We start from the raw sequence: 22532 nt of genomic DNA on the forward strand, positions 1-22532 counted from the left end.
ATTGGATGTCAGGAGATGAGTTAATTCACTGAAGAAGTCCTAGCTTCCGACCTGCTCTTGGATCCATAGTATTTATATGGATAGTCCAGTTCCATTTCTGGTCAAGGATGTCGATAGTGGAGAGTTCAGAAATGGTAATGCCATTAAACGTCAAAGGACAATTTTTAGGTCCCCTCTTGTTGGAGCTGGTCATTGCTTGGCTCTTTTGTGGCACAAATGTTACTTGCCATTGTTGGCCCAAGCTTGGATATTGTCCAGGTCTTGCTGCACTTGGACATGGATTGCTTTCAGTATCTGATGAGTTGCAAATGGTGCTGAACATTGTGCAATCATCGGCGAACACCCCCACTTCTGACCTTATGGTGGATGAAAGGTCATTAATGAAGGAGCTGAAGATGGTTGGGCCTAGGACACTACCCTGAGAAACACCTGCCATGATGTCTGGACCTGAGATGACTAATCTCCAACAATCAGAATCATCTTCCTTTGTGCTCGGTATGACTCCAACCAGCAGAGAGTTTTCCCCTGATTTCCATTGACTTGAGTTTTGCTAGGGCTCCTTGATGCCACACTCAGTCAACTGCTGGTTTGGTATCAAGAGCAATCACTCTCACCTCAAATCTGGAGTCCAGCCCTTTTGTCCATATTTGAATCAATGCTGTAATAAGATCAGGAATGAATGGTCCTGGCTAAATCCAAATTGAGTGTCCGTGAGCAAGCAATTCTGCTGGATCACACTATCAATGACCGCTTCTATCACTTTATTGATGATGTAGAGTAGCTTGATGGTGCGGTAATTAGCTGGGTTGGATTTGTTCTGTTTCTTGTTTGCAGTAGATACCTGGGAAATTTTCCGAATTGCTGGATAGATGCCAATGTTGAAGCTGTGCAGGGACAGTTTTGCTAAAGGCATGGCAAATTCTAGAGCACAACTTTTCAGTACTATTGCCAGAATATTGGCAGGACCCATTATCTTTGCAGCATTCAGTGCCTTCATCCGGGTCTTGATATCAAATGCAGTGAATCAAATTGGCTGAAGACTGGTATCTGAGATATTGGGGACCTCCAGAGAAGGCTGAGATGGACCATTTACTTGGTACTTCTGGCTGAAGCTTGTATCAAATGCCTTATCTTTTGCATAAGTATGCTGGGCTCCTCCATCATTGAATTCTGTGATGTCATTGTCGCCAAGGGTTCATTTTTGATGCCTGGAGATCTGTCACATAGGTGAGATTAAATAATTCTGATTGCTCAGTAACATAGGTTGAATACCTGCATTTAATAGAAAACATTTTGTAAATTCTATTCAGTTCAATGTTTCCATTATGGAATAAATCAATGTTTGTTGATCAAGTTTGTTCACATTGTCTTTAAATACCAAATCTCTCTCCAAAGATCCAAGTCCAAAGATGGGCAGTTTAGGTTGATTGGCCATGCTAAATTGACCCTAGTATCAGGGGGATTAGCAAAGTAATTGTGTGAAGTTACGGGAATAGGGCCTGCGTGGGATTGTGATACGTACAGACTCGAAGGTCTCTTTCTGTACTGTAGTATTTCTATGATTCCAGAGAGAGAAAGACAGGCATGGAGAAGTGTTTTAAGGAGATAGTTCCAGAGATAGGGACAAGTCAACTAAGGGTTCTATCACACATTAAGTGGTGAAAGGTGTTGGGACCCACTGAAGGCCAAAGTCAGAGGACCAAAGGGTACAGGAGGATATCTATGACTGGAAAAATTAGCAAAGATGACATAAGGTGAGATCATGGTGTATCTGACAATGATAATTTAAAATATAATGTTCTGGGGTGGGGAGGGGTAGTTTTTTTAAGCTGGTGTATATTAGTAAAAACCAGGGTGATAGGATTATGCAAGTTACTCTGACGAAACAACAGCAACTGAGTTTTTGACGAGTTGGATGGGGATGGAAAGATGCAAAAGAAGACATTCAGGCGATCAATACTAGAGATGACAGAAGGTTTCAACAGCAGAGAAGCAGAAGGTGGCGGTGAAGACATTGTTATGAAGACATAAATAAATTGTTAAGCTAGTAGATAAAATAAGGGGCTTGAAGCTTACCTATGCCACAAATAGGAGGCCCAGATTCTGCAAGGTTTGGTTCCATTTGAATGAATGTTAGGCAGGCAGCTTGAATCAGTTGAAATAAATTGTAATTTGCTTTATGATGGGCAAATACCCTTGCACCAAAGAAATGGTTATGGGGCCAAGATAAAAATGTAAAACGACAAGAGTGCAGTGTCATGGGCTTATGAAGGCCAATCGTTAAATGGGGAAGAGGTAACAACAGTGCCAGCATTACCAACATTGCAAACACACCTTAGGCAAACAGACGGCAACGAACACTATATCTAGAATGGCTTTATCACTGGACATCAGGATTATCTAAACACATGTTCAGTAATGCTGCTTGCTGTGGACAATATCATTCAGATGGTATCACTGTGGGAACACTGAATTTTCTCATTGTTTCAAATGAGGCATACCAATGCACCAATTCTAAATGGCTGGACACACAGGAGCAGCACAAAGGTGCAGGTTTAGTGGCAGTTGTTTTTAAAAAAATACGTATTTAAAATGTTATAGAAACTAGAGTCAAACATTTTAAGCATGATAAAATGATATTCCGTCCATTAGTTTCCTTTTCGCCCACATGCATTAAGAGGCCAAACCAGATACTAATCGGTTTGAGTTCAGTTTTCGGCATTTCATTTGTTGAATGTTGTACCTATTTACAGTCTTAAGTTACAGCTGTCATGTGAACATTTTAACTAAAACGACTGTGGTGATGAAAGTACGCTCAAAATGAAATTGGCAGCTTCACAATTGCCGAATAATAGCGGCCTCACGGTGCAATACAAGGATCATGTGAACCGCAGGTTTTTTTTTCTCTTTCCAAAAATCTAATCTCAGGACAATCAAAAACAGCATAATGCCCCTGTAATCGTGAGAGAAGTTCTTTAATGTTGCTGGCAGCACACCAGCGAGGTCTCGGGGTTATCCTGACTGTGCAAACTCCCACGGGAAAGGTAGAGACAGATTGCTCTTTTCTAAGCAACCGGCCAATTCTTGAAAGGTGTCATGTCAGAACTCCACTGATAAGGCTCATCTCACTGGCTATCCAAAGGCTGCTATATCTGCTGATAGATTCCCTTTAGGCTGAATTAGCTTTAATCGTACATACATTGATAGAAACAGTTCATCCCCTTTGTGATTAAAGCCCAAAGTCAATCAGCAGCTTTTTATTTTCTCTCCACCCACTTTATGTATAGTTACATTAGGATGCAATTGTTAGAACTGACGGTCGCAGGAATTGAGAAACCCCCAGCACTGGGGTTCCACTTTGTTTGGAAATGTAAACTGGCGAGACCCTACGTGTTGATTTGAAAATCCTCGTCCTTCTTTGCAAAGCCCTGCAGTGGCCTCACCCCCTCCCCGTCAATTCGCAGCCCACTCTCCCCGACACCTGCTCTCACCCAATGCTGGCCTCTTGAGCATCTCAGATTTTAACTGTTCCATCATTGGGGCTGTGGTGTTAAGCTCAGAACTGCCCTCTCTACATCTCTGATCTTTCGAACTCTTGTTTCCCCCTTCAAGACCTCCCCCCACCCCCAACCTACCTCTTTGATCATCTTCATTGATATCTCTTCTGTGACTTGATGTTAAAATTTGCTTTATAATTGTCCCCTGAAGTGCTTTGCGATGTTTCATTATATTAGAGGCGCTATATAAATGTAAAGTGTCGTCACGAAACCAGAAAAAGAGTAAGAATCACATTTCTCAGTCTAATAAAGTACTGAGGATCATAAAATAGTTAAAGCACAGAAACAGGCCATTCAGTCTTATTCACTGCGAGACCCAACTCTGCTAGTCGGACGCCTGGTTATGTCTTTGCCCGCTTAACCCTGTGCTGTTTTCCTCCGCGGGTGCCTTTCCGATTTCCCTATGACTGCCACGGTTGAATGTCTCTCAAGCAGTGCATCCAGATTCTAAATACTCGCCATGTAAAATCATTTCTTCCTCATGTCACCCTTGCCTCTTTTGCCAGTCATCTTAAATCGGTGGCACAGTGGTTAGCATTGATGCCTCTTAGCGTCAGGGCAACAGTTCGATCCCCAGTTTGGGTCACTGTCTGTGCGGAATCTGCATGTACTCCCCGTGTCTGCATGGGTTTCTCCGGGTGCTTCAGTTTCTTCCCACAGTCCAAAAGGCATGCTGGTTCAGTGCATTGCCCATGCCAAATTCTCCCTCAGTGTACCCAAACAGGTGCCAGAGTGTGCCGACTAGGGCATTTTCATACTAATTTCTTTGCAGTGTTAATGTAATCCTGCTTGTGACTAATAAACAAACTTTATTTTAAATCGGTGTCATAGAATTATTACAGCACAGGAGAAGGCCATTTGGCCTATCCTGTCTACACCAGCTCTTTGCCTTTTCCCCATAGCCATTCACATTACTTCTATTGTAATAATCATCTGATTGTCGAACTTTCTCAATAATTAATCAAGTGAGACAGTGTCTCCAGCAATTTTGCAACAATGATAAAGCTAAGTAATCTAAATGCACTATTTATCAGCCACATAAACCACTGAAACAGTCAAAAGGAGCTTGGTTTAAGACCTCAGCTGAAAATATTTCACCCAGTACGGTACTCCCTCAATAATGAACTGGAGCATCAATCTAAATGATGCACTCAAGCCCTGGAGTAGGGATTAATGCACAACCTTTCGAAGGACAAATGTAGCAGGTCGTAAACAAGTTGGCCTTAATAGCGAGAAGAATTGCATATAGGAGCAGACATGTTTTGTTGCAATTATGCAGGGCCTTGGTGAGGCCACATCTGGAATATTGTGCACAGTTTTGCTCTCCTTATCTGAGGAAGAATGTTCTTGCTATAGAGGTAATGCACAGAAGGTTTACCAGACTGATTCCCAGGATGGCAGGACTGACATTTGAGGAGAGATTGAGTCAGTTAGCATTATATTCACTGGAATTTAGAAGAATAAAGAGGGGGGGGGGGGATGTTATAGAAAGCTATACATTTCTAACGGAAATAGGCAAGGTAGATGCAGGAAGGATGACTCCAATGGTGAGGATATCTAGAACCAAGGGTCATTGTCTAAGGATATGGGGTAAACCTTTTATGACTGAGATGAGGAGAAATTTCTCCACCCAGAGAGTGGTAAACCTGTGGAATTCGCTATCACAGAAAGCAGTTGAGGTCAAAGCATTATATGTTTTAAGTGAGGGGTTAGATATAGCTCTTCAGGCAAAGAGGGTCAAAAGACAGGGATGGAAGGCAGGATCAGGCTATTGAGTTGGATCATCAGCCATGATCATAATGAATGGTAGAGTAGGCTTGAAAGGCCGAATGGCCTACTTCTGTTTTTATTTCCTATGTTTCCATGATGCAACATATGTGTTCCTGATTGTACTTTTTCAATTCTTACAAGCAACCTATAATCCAGAGCTATTCAGGGTTTGTCTTTGTTGGCTCCATAGGTTTACTTCATAGAGCCTCAGAGACCATTTTATAAGTTCAACTCCACATTTTCATTAATCTGAAGTTGCTAATACTAACAGATTTTACTGTTATGATTTAGAATTTATCCTGCATTGAGGGAACAGTGCTAAAATAATACTTCCTAAATCTTTAGGCTGATGAAATTCAAATTGAATAAATCTGTTAATAAGAAATAGAAGTTTGACTTGAGTTCATAGAATCCCTACAGTGCAACAGGAGGCCATTCAGCCTATCATGCCTGCACCGACAACAATCCCACCCAGGTCCTAACCCTGTAACACTACATATTTTCCCTGCTAATCCCCCTGACACTAAAGGGCAATTTAGCATGGCCAATCAACCTAACAAACACATTTTCTGGAGTATGGGAGAAAACTAGAGCACCCAGAGGAAACCCACGCAAACACAGGGAGAATGTACAAACTCCACACAGCCATCCAAGGCTGGAGTTGAATCCGGGTCCCTGGTGCTGAGAGGCAGCAGTGCTAACCATTGTGCCACCCTCAAAACCTATTGGTGGAAGTTTTTTTAAATTTGTTTTATTTATTTCAGGGGAGTATGCATTGCCAACTGGGCCAGTATCTGTTGCCTATCCCGAACTGCCCTTGAACTGAATGGTTTGCTAGGCCATTTCAAAGGGCATTTAAGAGTCAACCATATTGTTGGTGGATCTGGAGTCGTGTGTAGGTTAGGCTGGGTAAGGACGATAGATTCACTTATCTAAAGGTATTAGTGAACCAAATGTTTTTTTTATGACAATTGACGATCCTTTCATGGTTATCATTAGACCTTAGATTCCAGACCTTTATTGAATTCAAATGTCACCATTTGCCATGGCAGGATTCGAACCCACGAGTTGTTGGGATTGGAAATATGTGTATATGATGGAGACCCTGCAATATATATACAAATTGAAAGGGGGGGGGGCTTCCTTGTTACAAATTTTAGTTTGTAAACACAGTTTAATTGTAGAATTAGAGCACTGAAAAATTATTCCATCTGCTTTCTTCTGTTCATAGACTTATTACCAGATTGTCCTTACCTATAATTAAAAATGGGTTAGATAAGTAAAGGGGCAAGGATTCCAGCACATTCCTGTAACAATCAACTTCAATCACGTAATCACAAAATTTTTAATATGTTAAATGATTTGATTGCTTTTTATTGACCTCCCACAAAAGCAATGTTATATCAAACAAGTTATCCGGATATAGTAGTGGATAATGGTCACAGATGTAGTAAATATTGATTAAGTAAATGTGAGCTGTAAGTTAATTAGGGACTTTGAAACCAAAATTTGTGGATGTGAACTTTGCTCATGGCTTATAAAATAAGAATAATGCTTCCTGGATATTTAATCTCCAGCTACAAATTGTTCAAAAAATGTTTCATTCCAATGCTGTGGTCTGACAAAAACACAATTTTGGTATTATCATGTTTTATTAGATTTGATAGCTAAAGGGGCGATGTTGATTCAACATTGTACTTGTAATCCCTGTCAGCTGGACATGACCTGAGGACTTCAGATGCTTTACTGAGATTGTTTATTCAATAGAACTGAAGCAGGAAATAATGAATACCATTGTAAATTTAAAGTTCAAATAAACTCCGAAAATTATGTTTTAAAATGAACCATGTATTTGCCCACACCTGGTCACACCCTTGTCTTGATTTATCACTGCCATGCTCACTCCAGGATATATTATAGACCTTTTCATTTTTTTCTCATCCACGACAACAAATATTACATTATGCCGTCAAGTATGAAAATAATGAAAGATGCTTCGAAATTCATACTGTAGAAATCAACGCAAGAGATCAACGTACAGACTTAAAACACACACACAATTTTAATCCAATATTCTATTTGGCACTGGTGGAAAATTTTGTGACACTTGGGATTGAGGAACATTGTCAATTCCCAAGTAGCAGCCTACCGTTTCTGAAGTCGCTTATAGTTTCTATTGCAATTGTACTTCAAAGAAAGCTAACGCAAATACTTGGATTTTTTGAAGGGGGGGTGGTATTTTACTGCTATCAAAGGAATCCTAATCAAATCAGTTTTAATATGTACGGCATGCCGTCAAAATGGTTCAGATATTGATTACTTCAATAGCAGTTGGTCTGTGAGACAACTGACAGATAAATCGATGGCTGGCCGGAATCTGGTCCCAAATCCTGTTATCGTCAGTGTTCTCACGTACTTTAACACTTACAATTGCTCGTAGTTGCATTCGGACGACTGAGGGGTGGGGGGCACAACTGAACAACCTACAATAAAGATATAAACATGAGAAACAAACATAAGTAAACCGAAATGACTATGTTAGTCTGATATGAGCAATTTAACAACAGCTACCTTGACATTCTGCTGCGACGTAGGCATTGGAAAATGCCGCTATGCTTTTTTTTATTCACTCGTGGGAGGTGAGTATCGCTGGCAAGGCCAATATTTATTGTCCAGCCCTAACCGGCCTTGAAAAGTTTATCGAATCCCTTGTGCCCCATGTGGTGAGTATGCTGGGCTCCAGGAATGTTGACCCAGCCAAAATGAAGAAAGGGTTCAACATTTCCAAGTCAGGATAGTGTGAGACTTGAAGGGGAGCTTGGAGGCGGTGATGTTCACAAGCCGCTACTACTCTTGTCCTGGGAAGTGGAGGTGGTGGGTTTGGGAGGTGATAATGATGCTTTCACTGGAAATAATTCTAACATTAGATGAAGTGAAAAGATCATCACGCTGATGTTGCTCGTTAGGAACATGAACAAATAATGATCACATATTCAGAAAGTCCCAGCGTTTTAGTGTTCTCCAGTGTAAATTGTATATTTAATACGATCTGAAATTGAGTTTGTCAGAGCTTCAAATGTGGCAGGGAAACCATTCGGCTCATACCACAAACAACCCACATATTTGGACGTGTCGGCAAAAAGATACAAAAGTCTGAGGACATCTACCAACCGACTCAAGAACAGCTTCTTCCCTGCTACTGTCAGACTTTTGAGTCGTATTAAATTGATTAATTTCACAGTAACTTCACTGCAGTGTTGATGTAAGCCTTATTTGTGACTAATAAGTAAACTTTAACTTTTCTCTACACCCTGGCTATGACTGTAACACCACACTCTGCACTCTCTCCTTTCCCTCTCTAAGTACGGTATGCTTTATCTATATGGGGCGTGTGAAAAGACACGTCTATATGGGGCGTAAGAAACAATAATTTTCACTGTATACATGTGACAATAATAAATCAAATCAACTCAAAATGTTCAGATGCAATCGAGGCATAATCCATTCACTGGAAGGAGTGTCAATGTTTAAAACGTGAGCAAATCGAACACTGTTGTAAAATGAGTTAATCGTTAACAGTTATTAGCCAAAAGAATGGGAATGTAGTTTAATAAAAATCGATGACCCTCCTCTGCTAGTTGCCGTGGGATAATCATAAAACCTACATTGTAAAGCGGTGTCATGCCTTGGTTGAAATATTGATCCACATTAAACATTCCAGAGCTTTGCTCCAGGGGCTCTGATATAAAACAATGTGTGTGAGGCTGATTGCACAACACTATAAATAATTACTATTTGAGGTGTTTCCACTGTGTCTGCAAACAGTACGTCCATGAAACACATCCGTTGATTCGAGATCCTTCAAATTGATTATGCGTCTTGCTGTAAACTTGCCAAAACTCATGTCCCCACGAAATCACCAGAGAGGATTGGAAATAGATGTAAAAGTAAATGGACTAACGCACCGGCTTTTTTAAAACACACACCATTCTGCAAATCAATAACCTGGGTTTCAGAAAGTGCGCACTTCAGATAATATTCGAATTTATTTCCTTTAATTCACTGTTTCCCTGCAAATTTGGCGTCACAAAACGCGAAGCTTCACTTGTCATTTGTCATTAATACCGAGTTATGTTGGTGCTTGATTTTGTTGGTCTCGGGGGAATTTCGTTTCCTGTGTGCGGGGAGGTTAAATACCCCTTTGTGGTTAGTTATGAAATATTCTTTCGCTGTCCGTGTCCATGCTCGTTGGCATTGACAGCTGATGAGGAGAGTTTGCACTCGGGGACGCTGCTTTGTCGTGTGTCAGTCGTGAGACAGCACTTCCAGCACGGTCGGCGCTCTCCTCTCATTTCCTACAAGCTCTGGAGGAGGATTTGACTACCTAATGATCAGTTAAAAAAAAATTGTGCCTGGAATCGCAAACTTAACCATTGGCGCATATTGATATTTCGAGAACCGTTTCATTAGATTGAAATTCCAGCAGGTGGGAACATTTTATCGAAACAAAAACGCTTAGAAGTTCACTTTTCAAAGCTTGAAGTTTGACTGCGCTACCTTAAAAAAAGGTTACTTTTACTATCTTGGAGGTTGTCTAACACAATTCTCACAATTCGCAGGGATTAATTAACACCCTTCTGCTAACATATTTTGATATTGTTCTGAGTATATACTTGACATTCCGATTAAATTGCAATTTCCATCCGTCTTGCAATCCTATAAACCCCTCAACGCGTTATCTCCGGGCCTTATCGATGTTTGATATAGGTACATATGTGTTTAGACAATTGGTTTGCACACAGACCGAGTGTAAACATCTGGGTGCACCTTTTCATTCTGACTTTACTTTTCTCACGGTACTTGAAGGGAGCAGTGACGTGATGCATGAGATTAGCCCTCACCAGGTGCAAATAGGTATAGAAAGACTGTGTACTCTGGATTTCAAAAGAGCTGGAGGGCTTGTTGGCAGGGAGGGACGCGCTTTGCTGCCGTTCTATGGCTCCGGAGTGTGAGAAAATCAGCGAGGCGTTTGCAAAACAGCTTTCGGAACCTGAGGCAAAACAACTCACCAGCCCACATTTTTTTTAAAAAAATCCCCAGCCTGGACTGTCTCTGCACACGGCAAATCAATCAAGTCGGGGCGATCCAGCGGACGCCTCCTTTTGTTGTTTCAGTGCTAAACATAAAAGCTCCGACAGCCGATAACATGCCGAACGGCCCCAGTTCCAGTCCCACACATCATTCTACCTGTAATCTGTGTAAACTTCAACTCATTTAGAAAGGTTCCACTGAACTAAGTGAGAGACGGCAGAACACTGTAGCAATCCCCAATTTATTTATGGGGATAGCAGGCGATTTCCTTTCAATGGGGAATAGAAAAATCAATCAATCCGCTATGATAAGAAGTACGTTAAAGTATTAATGACCTGTTAGATTTGGCACACGCTAATCACTTGGTTGTCACGTACAATGTAGCAGGCCATGCCCACGTTATAGGTGATTATCTTTTTAAATATGTGCCGAGATCTCGAGGAAGTACTGACAATCTCCACGAAGTTGCAAAATGCGTCACGTAACCCATGACTCACCAGCTTTTATTTGGTCCAAATATTGTTGTCCGGAACAACCAAGACCCAAACTATACCATCAGTACCACAGCACCCGCCATAGTACTTCCAGATCATCCATGGTGTCTGATCTGGCCTGGGAACTAATTCATTCGAAAGAGATCTCCTCACATATTTCCGAAGTGTGTAGTTATTGCTATAACCTTCTGTTCACCGGGAAAGGTGTATATTATGTGTGTTAAATCCATGGATTATTTAGCCAGAGAAATGTGCTGCCGAGGATCCAATACAAACTTCTATTAAATGTTTTTCAAAAGTTGTTCTTCGACTTAATAAGATGCATGTTGGAGTTAAAGGTACATATGGCAGGTTTTAAGGTGGCATTTTAAACTCAGGGAACTCGAATGCTCCACCTGATCCTCTGTATAAAGAAAGATTTATCAGGAAAATTATTATTTTCCTTATGTAATGTCACAAAATGAATAAACATCCTGATTTAAATGTACCGATGAACATCCATTGTAAACGAACTAACAGAAACGCTTTGTTTGTATTTTTAAAGTCGGCACAACTGGAACTGATGTGTGATTTATACATTGGAATAGTTGACATTTCCACTTTAAATGATTGAAAATGGAGTGAATAAAGCGGCGGCTGCTTCCCTCGTTCCGTTTTCTTTAATGAGTGGATCACTCTAGTTGACTTGCTGCCTGCCAGTTTATTAAGAAGTGCTCACGTTTCATGAATAACCTTCACAAATCATGTTCACGCTGCAGATTTTGAACATGTTCAGGCCAGCGCGGCTTTAAGAGAAACCCTACATGGGCACTGCGTTGGAGTAAAGGAAATAACCTTGCTGTGAATATGTAAGGGTCGCCACTTGATAAAGTAACAAGTGAATTCATCCTTTTTACACTGCTCAAAATGTGTTCAGTCGTACTTCACTATACGTTTTCTCCAATTAAGGTCTTACACATGTTAACTTGATTCAATATGATGACGGTGCAGTAAAATTATGGAATTCTCATTGTGCAACACGTTTCTTTATCTTCTGATGACGCGGCAAATACTTCAACAAAGCCGCTTCTAACAACATTTCAATACTGTTCCAGGCTCCATCTACTTTTACTTTTGAAGCTATCCGTGTGTGTGTGTGTGTGTGTGTGGAGGGAGGGGATATATTTGCCATATTATAATAATGATATCCAATCGTTTTTATTTATATCTAAGAAACGTTTTGCCTGGAAAAAAGGCAACTATTCCCCGGGGCCACAAGAAACTTGTAAACCACCGACAAACAGCCTTCGAAAAACTGCAATGGACACAAACTGGCGTAATCATTGCATGTCATGAGGAGTTGTGCAGATATGAAAACAATGCAGAACTAAATGCTGTTACTGTAGACACCGAAAGTCTTCCCGCAATGTCAGGCTTTATTGCACTCGGTGCAAACCGCCCGAGGGCTGCTGCCTGCAGACTGCGAGGAGAAAAATGTGTTCCAGTTAAGCCTGGGGCTTCATTGCAGCTTTAATTAATGGGTCCCCTCCAGCTCTGGCCATTGCATCAGGATGTGGAGATGCCGGCGTTGAACTGGGGTAAACACAGTAAGAAGTCTCACAACACCAGGTTAAAGTCAACAGGTTTATTTGGTAGCAAACGCCACTGGACTTTAACCTGGTGTTGTGAGACTTCTTACATTTCATCAGGGCCAATGCTTATGTGCGGGGAAGGGAGTTCTGGCTAAGGGTCGCCCACAGCACTTGCGACTTGCAGAGCATCTGATGCCGGGCTCCTGGTGCAGCGTGCTCCTTGCTGCTGCTGCTGCTGGCTTGCCACGCGTCCAGGGGGGTCCCCCCACCCCGAGCAGCAAGAACGCTGCTGACTGCCGCCTTCCCCCCGCCCCCGCTTCCAAACCAGCGCAAGAATGTGGCTCAGCAGCGCCATCATTCTGCAGCCTGGCGGTACCTCACCCCCCCTTTCCTCAGAGCGTGCACCAAGCACTGCAGTATGTACAAGCGGCCTCCTCCCGGAGAGCAGGCAGGGAGGGAGGGAGGGGGGCGTGGTTTTCCCAGGCTTGTCCGTAGCTGCCCCCCTCTCCCCGCACCCACTTGGCACGTGCTCCCACCTGATAATGGAGCTCGCGCATGCCGACAGACGTCAGAGCGCCTCCGGCCGCTCCTCCCTACCTTCCCCCCTCCGCCCCGCCCCCTTCTCACTTTTTGATTGACAGTCGGCCCGGGCGGACTGCCGCGTGCCCATTGGACACTCGCCCCGCCGCCGCCTCGCAGCCAATGGCGGCGCGCCGTCCACCAGGAGCTGCAGCGCCGCGCGCCCCGGGGACGGGCTCGTGTGTGCCGCGCTCTGATTGGTCACAAGTTAGTGTGGGAAAGAAACTTTGAGAAGTTTCACACGAGCCGTTCGCGTGCAATCCCAGATATATATAGAGGCGGCCAGAGCTGGTCTGTACACAGTCACCATCCTGCATTCACATCACTGATCATAACACCACTAAAGCCATAGAGAGAGATAAAATACAATTAAAGTGCCCCGGCCGCCTTGGAAATAAACTCGCAGCTTACAAGAAGCGGAAAGAAGACAAACTATTTTCCTTTTAAAGCTACAGGTCGTAAGGATTCGCTTCTAATACAAATCTGCTGGACTCCTTTTCTTTAAAAAGAAAATGCCAGCAGATATAATGGAGAAATCGTCTTCTTCCCCAGTGGCTGCTACCCCAGCCAGTTTAAACGCCACACCAGATAAGCCAAAAACTGCTTCTGAGAATCGGAAGGTAAATACTTTGTGGAAGCTGGATACTGTTGTATCTCTCTGTGATAGAAGTCATACATTGCACTAAATGCAACACTTATGTTCCTGTTACTAAATGAAACATCCTTTCTCTTTCCTCCCCCTCCTCTCCAGTCATCCAAACCAATTATGGAAAAGAGGCGCCGGGCTAGAATAAATGAAAGTTTAAGTCAACTTAAAACGCTGATTCTGGACGCGCTGAAGAAAGATGTAAGTATCTCATCCTCTGTGTGTGTATGTGTGTGTGCGTTAACTATGTGTGCTGTGTGTCAGGAGGTAGTGAGTTAGTGCAGTGTGTGTCTGTCACCTCCCCTCATCTGTGCCAAATATATTCCTACAGAGTTCGAGACATTCAAAGTTGGAAAAGGCTGACATTCTGGAAATGACAGTGAAACATCTCCGAAATCTGCAGCGCGTCCAAATGACTGGTGAGTGCTTAATTCACAATTTATCGCTGTCTTTCGAACTTCCGCCTGTGGTCTGGCTGGTATTCGGTAACATTTCACTGACTTGGCGAAAGTCAGAGCTTCCCACGGTCTGGGTTATTTATAGGTTCTAACTTGGCGACTGTTTCTATCCTCCCTCCTCCAAACTGGCCGCGTCTCAAATCATTCTCCCAACGTTCATTTATCGATTTGTTTCATTTGGTGACGCATTAGTGAAGCCAAATACATTTCTAAGCTATTTAAATAGTTGTGCGATTACTCAGGGAAGATGTAATTGTGTAATGCGAATAATATATGCATAGCAAACTGTCTTATTCATTTACTGAAACTTAAAGAGTCAGGGCAATCGAACGAGATGATTAATTTCTCTTGTCTTTTTTTAAAATCATTTTAGCTGCTTTGAGTACAGATCCAACAGTTCTGGGGAAATACCGAGCAGGTTTCAGCGAGTGTATGAACGAAGTGACCAGATTTTTGTCCACTTGCGAAGGGGTTAATACAGAAGTCCGCACCAGACTGCTCAGTCATCTGGCGAACTGCATGTCCCAGATTAACGCCATGAACTACGCCCAGCCGCCTCCCAGCCCGGCTGTGAGCGGCGGCTCCCACGCTGCTTTCGGACAGCCCTTGCACGTCCAGCTCCCGGGATCAGGGGGCAACGGGCTGCCCCTCAACGGAGTTAACATGCCCTGCAAACTGGCTGCTGCCGAGGCAATGCCCGCCGCTGCCACCAAAGTCTACGGCGGCTTCCAGCTGGTGCCAGCATCAGACGGTCAGTTTGCATTCCTCATTCCGAACACGGCTTTTGGACCCAATGGACAGCTAACGGCGGGGCCGGTCATCCCTTTGTACGCCAATACCAACGTGAGTGCATTGCCCTCTGCCGTCTCCCCGGCCAGCAGGAGCCCCATCCAGCAGTCTGGCAACACTCCAGCTACCGGCTTGCCGCTTCCACTCTCGGCTGCTACCACTGCTGTCAGTGTGGGCCCACCGACAGATTCCTCAGATTCCGTCTGGAGACCCTGGTAACCGAGCCATTTCTCGTGAAACAAGTGACTGGAAACTTTTTATTAAAAGAGGACTTTCTTTTTCAAGCCCAGTAGAGGATTGTATAGCAATGTCAATATTATGCACTATATTTGTACATACTTAGGTTGTTCAGATCGCATTGCATTTGTCTTTATTAAGATGTCCATTTTTCTATGATGTACTGAAATGCCAAAGATAAACTGAATGCTCTTAAAAATAAAGTTCATTCTCTTTGTTTTGGAAGATTTATATTTGAAATAAAAAGAAAACTAACATTTCTAAAATGTCCCCGTGTTTGCCTGTCTCTGAGCAAGAACCTGAGCGCCCAAAGAAAGCTTGTGAATGGTGTTATAAAAACCCAAAGTCAACTCTCCATAAAGGGCTTGGGGGCGGAAGGAGGGGGAGGGGGCTGTGGGGTGGGGTGGGCAGTCAGCCAAAACCTCACTTTGCTCCCAAAGTAAAAGACTGAAATAATCACAAGGAAATACTCAGCAGGTCAGGCAGCATCGGTGGAGAGAGAGAAAAACCATCTTTCAGTTGGGAAAAATTCGAAATATACTCGATTTTAAGCAAATGAATTGGGGGAAGATGGGAAAAAAAGAACAAAAGGGATGGACGATCGCTGGAGACAGGAGAGATTACATGACAAAAGGACTGGCGGGAGAGGGGCCAAAGTGGATCACAAGAATCAGGAGCAGAAGTAGGCAAATTCAGACCTTCCAGCCAGCTCCGTCATTCAATCAGATCATGGCTAATCTCTTCCTGGTCTCAAATCCACCTCCCCACCTCTTCCCCATATCCCTTTATCTTTTTTTTAATTAGAAAGTGGGCAATGAAAAGGAACAGAAGATGTGAATCTTACTTTGCTATTGAAGAATGATAACGCCACTGAGGTTTATTTTTTCCCTGCAAATATCCCATCAGAATTTAGGGGAGTTAAAAGGCCTCTTGCATCTCAACACCGGCCCAGCCTCCTAGGATTTTAAATTTGGCGCCTGATTTGTCCCTTTGTCGAGGAATGACAAAAAGGGAACCTTAATTATGCGAAATTCTTGTGTGGTGAACTCTACGATCAGATGTCGAGAAATCTGTCCTCGGTATCGGGTTTCGCCCCTTACAAGCATCAGCCAGAAAAGGCAGTTTTAAACAGTCACAGATTCTGCGGGGAATTTGTCGAGTTCCTACCACAAGACTTGTTGTATTTTGCCTGGTAACGCAGGTGGTTGATCATGTACCCAGGTGGTGGGGGGACAAGGAGAAACGAGACAAAGGGAGAAAAATGCGAGACAGACATTTGCAGTTAGTTGAAACTCGCAGGGTTTTTTTTTGGAAGAGAAAAAAGTTTGTTTTGTGTGAAAGTTACAAAAACAGGCTAATCTCTCTAAGAGCCCCAGGTGTTTAAAGTGCTATTCATGTGGTTTAGCCGACAACACAATATAAACTATGCGGGCAAATCAACCCGATACTCTGCCATATTATTCCTGACGACTTGATCTCATCATTGTGGTAAATGTCCAGAACCATTTCAGGCTCCCGGTGGACTATAACTTGTCGATCAGGGAAAGAACAATCACTATAAAGAAAACAAGTCCCATTGTGTTACAGCTCAGAGGGAGTGCGCAGTTATCACACCGAAGCCGTATTATGTTAAACACAACACCTGATTACACACGAATCGGTCTTAAAAATCAGGAAATTCGCGGTACCACTACACACAAGTGGTGTCAGGGCATGCAAACTCCAGTAAAACCTTTTAATTTAAAAGTTTTTTTTCTTTGGCGTGACCTTTGCACCCCTTTGAACAAACGTACATGTGGTCTGCATGCTTCCCCTCTGCTGAAAAAGTTTGGAAATGTGAATAACGCCGATCTGGCCAGCTACCTGCACAGCTATACATTATTACAAGGAAGAAACAGTTCTGAACCTGCTCACGTCTTGTTAAATGTTTCTTAGGTAACTTTAGATCCAAAAGATAAAGAATTAGGTTTGAATCTGACACGAGACGAGATCACAGAATCTATCAATGGGCGGGTAAAATTAGACTCCAGGCTTTTTAATAGTTTGGTCCGTGTTGCAATCATATGGTTAAATTGGACATCACAAGTTGGCTGGAGGTTGTCACTAATGTCAATTAACTTTTCCCACACTCCTTGCACATGTGAAGTATAGCCTTGCCTCCCTCTTGGCGCTAAGTGCTACCATATGGTGCAATCTATTTCTGCTTTTATTGTACTCGGACAGCAGCTTATGATTTAGCTGAATTCGTACCAAGCCTTGGGCTTCACTCCGGCCAAGGTGGTTTGCAGGCAAAGCTTCTGGCAGGAAATGAATAGCTCCCAGATGACATCAGAAACCTGAAAGGTCGTGAGAAAGAAGCGAACCCTTTGCAGTCGGCATGTTGCCAGTCACTCGGAGAATGTTGGATCGCGCGTTTCTGACACACGAGTTAGTCCTCCCGAAGGAGAGAGCCTGCCTCTTGGTCCTAATGCCTCTCAGAACTGCCTGGGGAATATCCCAGACATCAAACTATATTTATTTAAGGCATAAGCTTTTTAAGACAGTGTTTACTGTAATGAGTTTCCATCTGAAAACAAAAGATATTGGGTCCCCGTTTTCAGCGTATTACAGCCATCTTGTGTATATTTTTAAGTGCCACATATTAAACTTTTAATGGGATCGAATAGATACTTTCAGAGTACACACAGACTTTAGGATTAGCCGCGGCTCCCCTTTCAGTCCCTCAAACTGCCTGTATTATAAACCTCATGAAGGAAGCCAAGCTCTCTCCCACACACACACCCGGCCACACAGGTTAGAGGTTGCTAATGGTAACCTGGCGTATTATTGATGCTGCATTGTTTCATGATAGAGACAGCTATGAACACAAAAACTTGTTGAGTCCTTTCACGGTTCTGTGTTTTTTTAAAAAAAGTCAGTACTGTACTGCTTATAGATCCGTTAAGAGAAATAATAGGCCTTAAGTCTGGGGTAAGTGAAACAGGAGAGTGCATTATATCAGTTACAACCTCAGAGCTTTTACACTGTCAATAGAATGAAATTGCTGTGTCAATACTCCTGAATGTGAGCAGTGAAAAGAGCAGACAACATCGCAACGACCGGAAGGATAAATAGTTCTGTTCAAAAAAATGTAACAGTCAAAAACTATTTTCACAAGATCACTGCGTGGATGAAAGTCCCCGAAGAATAATAACAATTATAATGTTGCATTTGTTCCGTTTAAGGATATATTCCAAACCGTTTTATTTCTGTGACATGTATGACTGTTTTACTGTTTATTGTATTATGCAATGAAATGTCACTGTAACTCGGCATAATCTTTCTTCATATATAGCCTGGACATATTGTGCTACCGACGGTCAAAGCCAGACTCCAAGTATTTTCTCTGCAGGATGTTTGGAGTAAATTTGAATTGTGTTAACAGTGCATAAAACAAATGATCCTGCTCACAGAATGTAACAACTATCAAAACAATCTCCACATAGAAAGAAATGCTCAATTCCTGCTTTATGGAGACATAGTGAAAATGTTAATGCCATTTATGTAATTTCATGTAGCTTTAAATTCATAGAATCCCTACGGTGCAGAAGGAGACCATTTGGCCCATTGACCATTTGAGTCTGCACCAACAACAATCCCACTCAGGGTCTACCCCATAACCCCAACTATGTACCCTGCCAGTCCCAATAACACTAAGGGTCAATTTAGCAATTTAGCATGGCCAATCAACCTAACATGCGGCACAGTGGCACAATGGTTAGCTGCTGTCTTACAGTGCTAGTGACTCAGGTTTAATTCCAGCCTCGGGTCACTGTCCATGTGGAGTTTGCACATTCTCTCTGTGTCTGTGTGGTTTTCTTCTGGGTGCTGTGGTTTTCTCCCACACTTCAAGGATGTTCAGGTTAGTTGATTGGCCATGCTAAATTACCTCTTAGTATTAGGGGGACTAGCAGGGTAAACAGATGGGGTTAAGGGGATGGGGCATGGGTGGGATTGTGGTCTGTGCAGACCTAATGGGCCAAATGGCCTCCTTTTGCACTGTAAGGATTCTATATTTGCTAATGATCAAAATGTTTAATACAGATGGTGTAGTTTATCTGAAAATTTAAGTTTAAATTAAAAGGTGATCATTGATGTCACCCACATTCTTTACCATTTTACCCTTTGTATTTAATTTACTACCTAATGTTTTTGAAGAAAATGTTTCAAGCCAGGTTCCAAAAATATTGGCAACCTTTCTGGCACTTTATGACTGTTCTTCTTTATGTGAGCTTGCACTGTGTCAGTTGGTAAGATATTCAACCATTGCATTAGAGCTGAATTCAATCCTGTCCTCACTGGACATCCACAGCTGATTACTTTCCAGTGAGGGTCCTGTATGATGACCAAAAGCAAGTAATTGATTGATTTATCTCCTTTGATTCTCAGGGACTCAGACAGTCAGATCAATTGATACAGCACAGACCCGAGGTATAAGCTGAAATGTTCAGCACTCTACATCTGTGTGCCATATTACACCTTGCATTTATTTAGCCAGCCATCAGGGGTGCCACCATCCCCGTCTCTGCTGATGAATTCCTAATCCCAGCTGGCATATGATAGGAGGATTTCCTCTGTATGTCATGTTTAGCGAAACTATAAACACATTTACAAATTTACTACAAATAGCAAACAGAAGGTGTCTTCTCCATATCACTTGTCATATTACGGTTAATGAAATTCAGGTTGTATTTATAAATTAGAGCCAGCAATCATTTATATTTAGATAGGCCACTTATAGATCAGAACATCAGAGCATTTTTATGGATACCCAACAGTAAATTAAGGAATTTTGACATGAAGATAGTTTCCTTTTTTTCAGAGTTGAAGGCAGGAAAAGAGTTAGAAAGGTAATATGCTTCCAGTGAATTTCTGCAGCCTGAGCTGAAGGATGAATCTTTAGTGATAGAATAAAGGGAGCAGGAGATTAGTAGCAAACCTGAATTAAAAGAACTGAGGGTGTAGGCTGTAACATAATGTGGGAGAAGATTTCTCAAATGTGCGAGCTTAAAGCTTTTTAACAATAAAAATAGGAACTCAAATTTAATTCATTAGGTCACATGGAGCCAGTAGAACTTGGAAAGGACAGAAATGAATATAAGGAGTTTTTACAGTAAGGCATTAGTGGGGTTTGTGAAATGTGAAGGTGAGGCTCTCTGTAAGGTGAGAAGTTGTGAAATCAATACCAGGGTGATAAAGCCAGAGGTAAAGAGCTTAACAACAATGGGTGAAGTAAGCCCACAAGCAAGCAATATCACAATGGTGCAAGATAATAAAGTTGGTGAAGAACTGTATGCAGAATTAGAAAAGCTCAATTTAGAATCAAACTGAATAGCAACATTGTGCAATATTGTTTACTGACTGTGCAGCTAACAACACATGCTGTTAAAAGCCAACGCTATAGGCTTTATAGAGGCTGTAAAAGACCCTAATGCTTAGTTGGTTGAAGGCAGAATGGCAAAAGCAAAATATCAACCAATGCTATCAATCTGAAATCAAAACAGAAATTTCTAGAAATGTTCAGCAGCTTTCACGTTTGGAGGGAGAAACAAACTTAATGGGTGAAGCTCCCTTATCCTCCAGAGGGGACTTGAAGTTGGGACTGGGAGGAAGCTTTGAAATTATTTCACCAGGCCAGTAGACCAATGACCAGAGGCAAGAACTATCTGCCTGACAGCATCAGGTAATTAAATGCCAAAGTATAGGTAAATTATGAACATTGCTGAAATTGCAGATGGCACCTCACTAAAGCCAAAGGTCACCAGGTACCCTGAGCTGACTTGCCAGCAGCTGGCCATGGGGTGGTGGGGAGGAATTGAGGCCTCTTACAGTTCCTGTCTTTCACTGATACTGGGTACTGCAGGGATGAGAAGGCCACAGCTACAGCCACAGGACAACATGCTTCCCTCTCAGTTAGGTTGCCTCCCAGAAGATTTCTGACAGACATCAGAGGTAACAGTGAGACACTGCAGGTGATCATCTGGATATGACAGGATAGATAAGAATGGAGCCAGTCTTGCCATTGGGATTACATTGGAGGTGCATTGGATGTGTCTGGTATTATCAATCATATCAAGCTGCAGAAAGGTGAAGGACAAGGAGGGATATTTTACCATGATCATAGCCACATATAAAGTTAACTGTGACAATGTTAAGAGCTGTTTCAGTACTGGGGCCTAGGGTTAAGGTAAAACCTATCTGGAAGATTTTAAACATGGAGTTCCAGAAAAAATGGGTACAGATTTAGGAATTAGCAAGATGTTCAAGAACTTTAGCGAGAAAAGGGAAGTGGGAGATAGAGTAATAGTTTGCATGAGTGGGCTCAAGACTTTCTTGTTTTGAGAGGAATGAACATATTACATTTGAAGGAGAAGGTACAGTACCTGAGGAGAGAAACTACTAAACTATCAATTGGACTGGGAATTAGCACATGGAATTGGATGGCCAACAGCTTATTGGGAATAGTGTAGAGGAAACAGGAGGTTCTCCCAAACACAAGATCAGCTCAGTGAGGTCATGAGGGATGTAGGGAAAAAACTGGAGAAAGATGTGAGTTCAGGACCAGGGCAGCCTTAGAGGAAGTTTGGCCTGCTAGGCTAATGGAAAGAAGTTAACATGATTCAGAATTAACATGCAAAATTTTGTCCAAATATCCTGGATGGCAGAAAGAGTGGGCTGAATGGTCTGTTTCTGCATCATAACTTTTCAATCGTTCTGAGGTTCTAACTATCTTTGTGCTTTAATTTACCTGTAATACAATCTGATCCTGTTCCTGAGGTTATTAGATGTAAACAGGTAGACAAATTGTAGACACAGAGCAATAGGTACATTTCAGTGTGTGTGTATGTTGTGGTGCAGTGGACTTTACACACTGGACACTTCACTTTTCTCTGAAACTGGTGTGTGTGGGTGGAGCAATGGCAGGTCTCAACAGCAATTAGGAATCGATAATAAATGCTGGTCTTTCCAGAGATACTCACATCCCACAAATTCATTTAAAAAATCTACTTGTATGATGATAATTTGGGTTGAAAAATAGAATGGAGCACTGCTTCCATCAGTGCATCCAAACATTCAGACGTAAGTACCATCTCACCCATGAACACTGGTGCAATAATTGCAGCTGAACTCAAGTTCTAATGATTTAACTGCTGGCACTGTTATAAAAATTAAGGACTTGGTCCTATCTTAGCAATCTGATCAGATTCCTCAGTGCAAACATATGGGAACACCACCATCTGAAAGTTCTCCTCCAAGTCATTCATCATCTGGACTTCGTATCATTGTTCCTTCACTCTCAC

The 22532-nt window shown here is 42.4% G+C and overlaps 1 protein-coding gene across 1 annotated transcript; it reads left to right on the top strand.

Annotated features, from left to right (window-relative positions):
- Positions 1-13374: 13374 nt before the first annotated feature.
- On the top strand, positions 13375-15446 carry her6 (hairy-related 6). Its single transcript, XM_080186452.1, has 4 exons — positions 13375-13682; positions 13814-13909; positions 14040-14127; positions 14540-15446. The coding sequence occupies exons 1-4, from the start codon at positions 13575-13577 to the stop codon at positions 15172-15174; spliced, it is 927 nt and encodes a 308-aa protein (XP_080042578.1). The 5' UTR covers positions 13375-13574; the 3' UTR covers positions 15175-15446.
- Positions 15447-22532: the final 7086 nt, after the last annotated feature.

Source organism: Carcharhinus amblyrhynchos, chromosome 3 (assembly GCF_965287045.1).
Source record: "Carcharhinus amblyrhynchos chromosome 3, sCarAmb.v2.hapA, whole genome shotgun sequence".
Classification (NCBI taxonomy): domain Eukaryota; kingdom Metazoa; phylum Chordata; class Chondrichthyes; order Carcharhiniformes; family Carcharhinidae; genus Carcharhinus; species Carcharhinus amblyrhynchos.

Coding starts and splice junctions, on each gene's coding strand:
- her6 (XM_080186452.1), top strand. CDS start 13,575: ATGCCAGCAGATATAATGGAGAAATCGTCTTCTTCCCCAGTGGCTGCT. Junction 13,683..13,813: donor CTGCTTCTGAGAATCGGAAG/GTAAATACTTTG, acceptor CCTCCTCTCCAG/TCATCCAAACCAATTATGGA. Junction 13,910..14,039: donor TGGACGCGCTGAAGAAAGAT/GTAAGTATCTCA, acceptor ATATTCCTACAG/AGTTCGAGACATTCAAAGTT.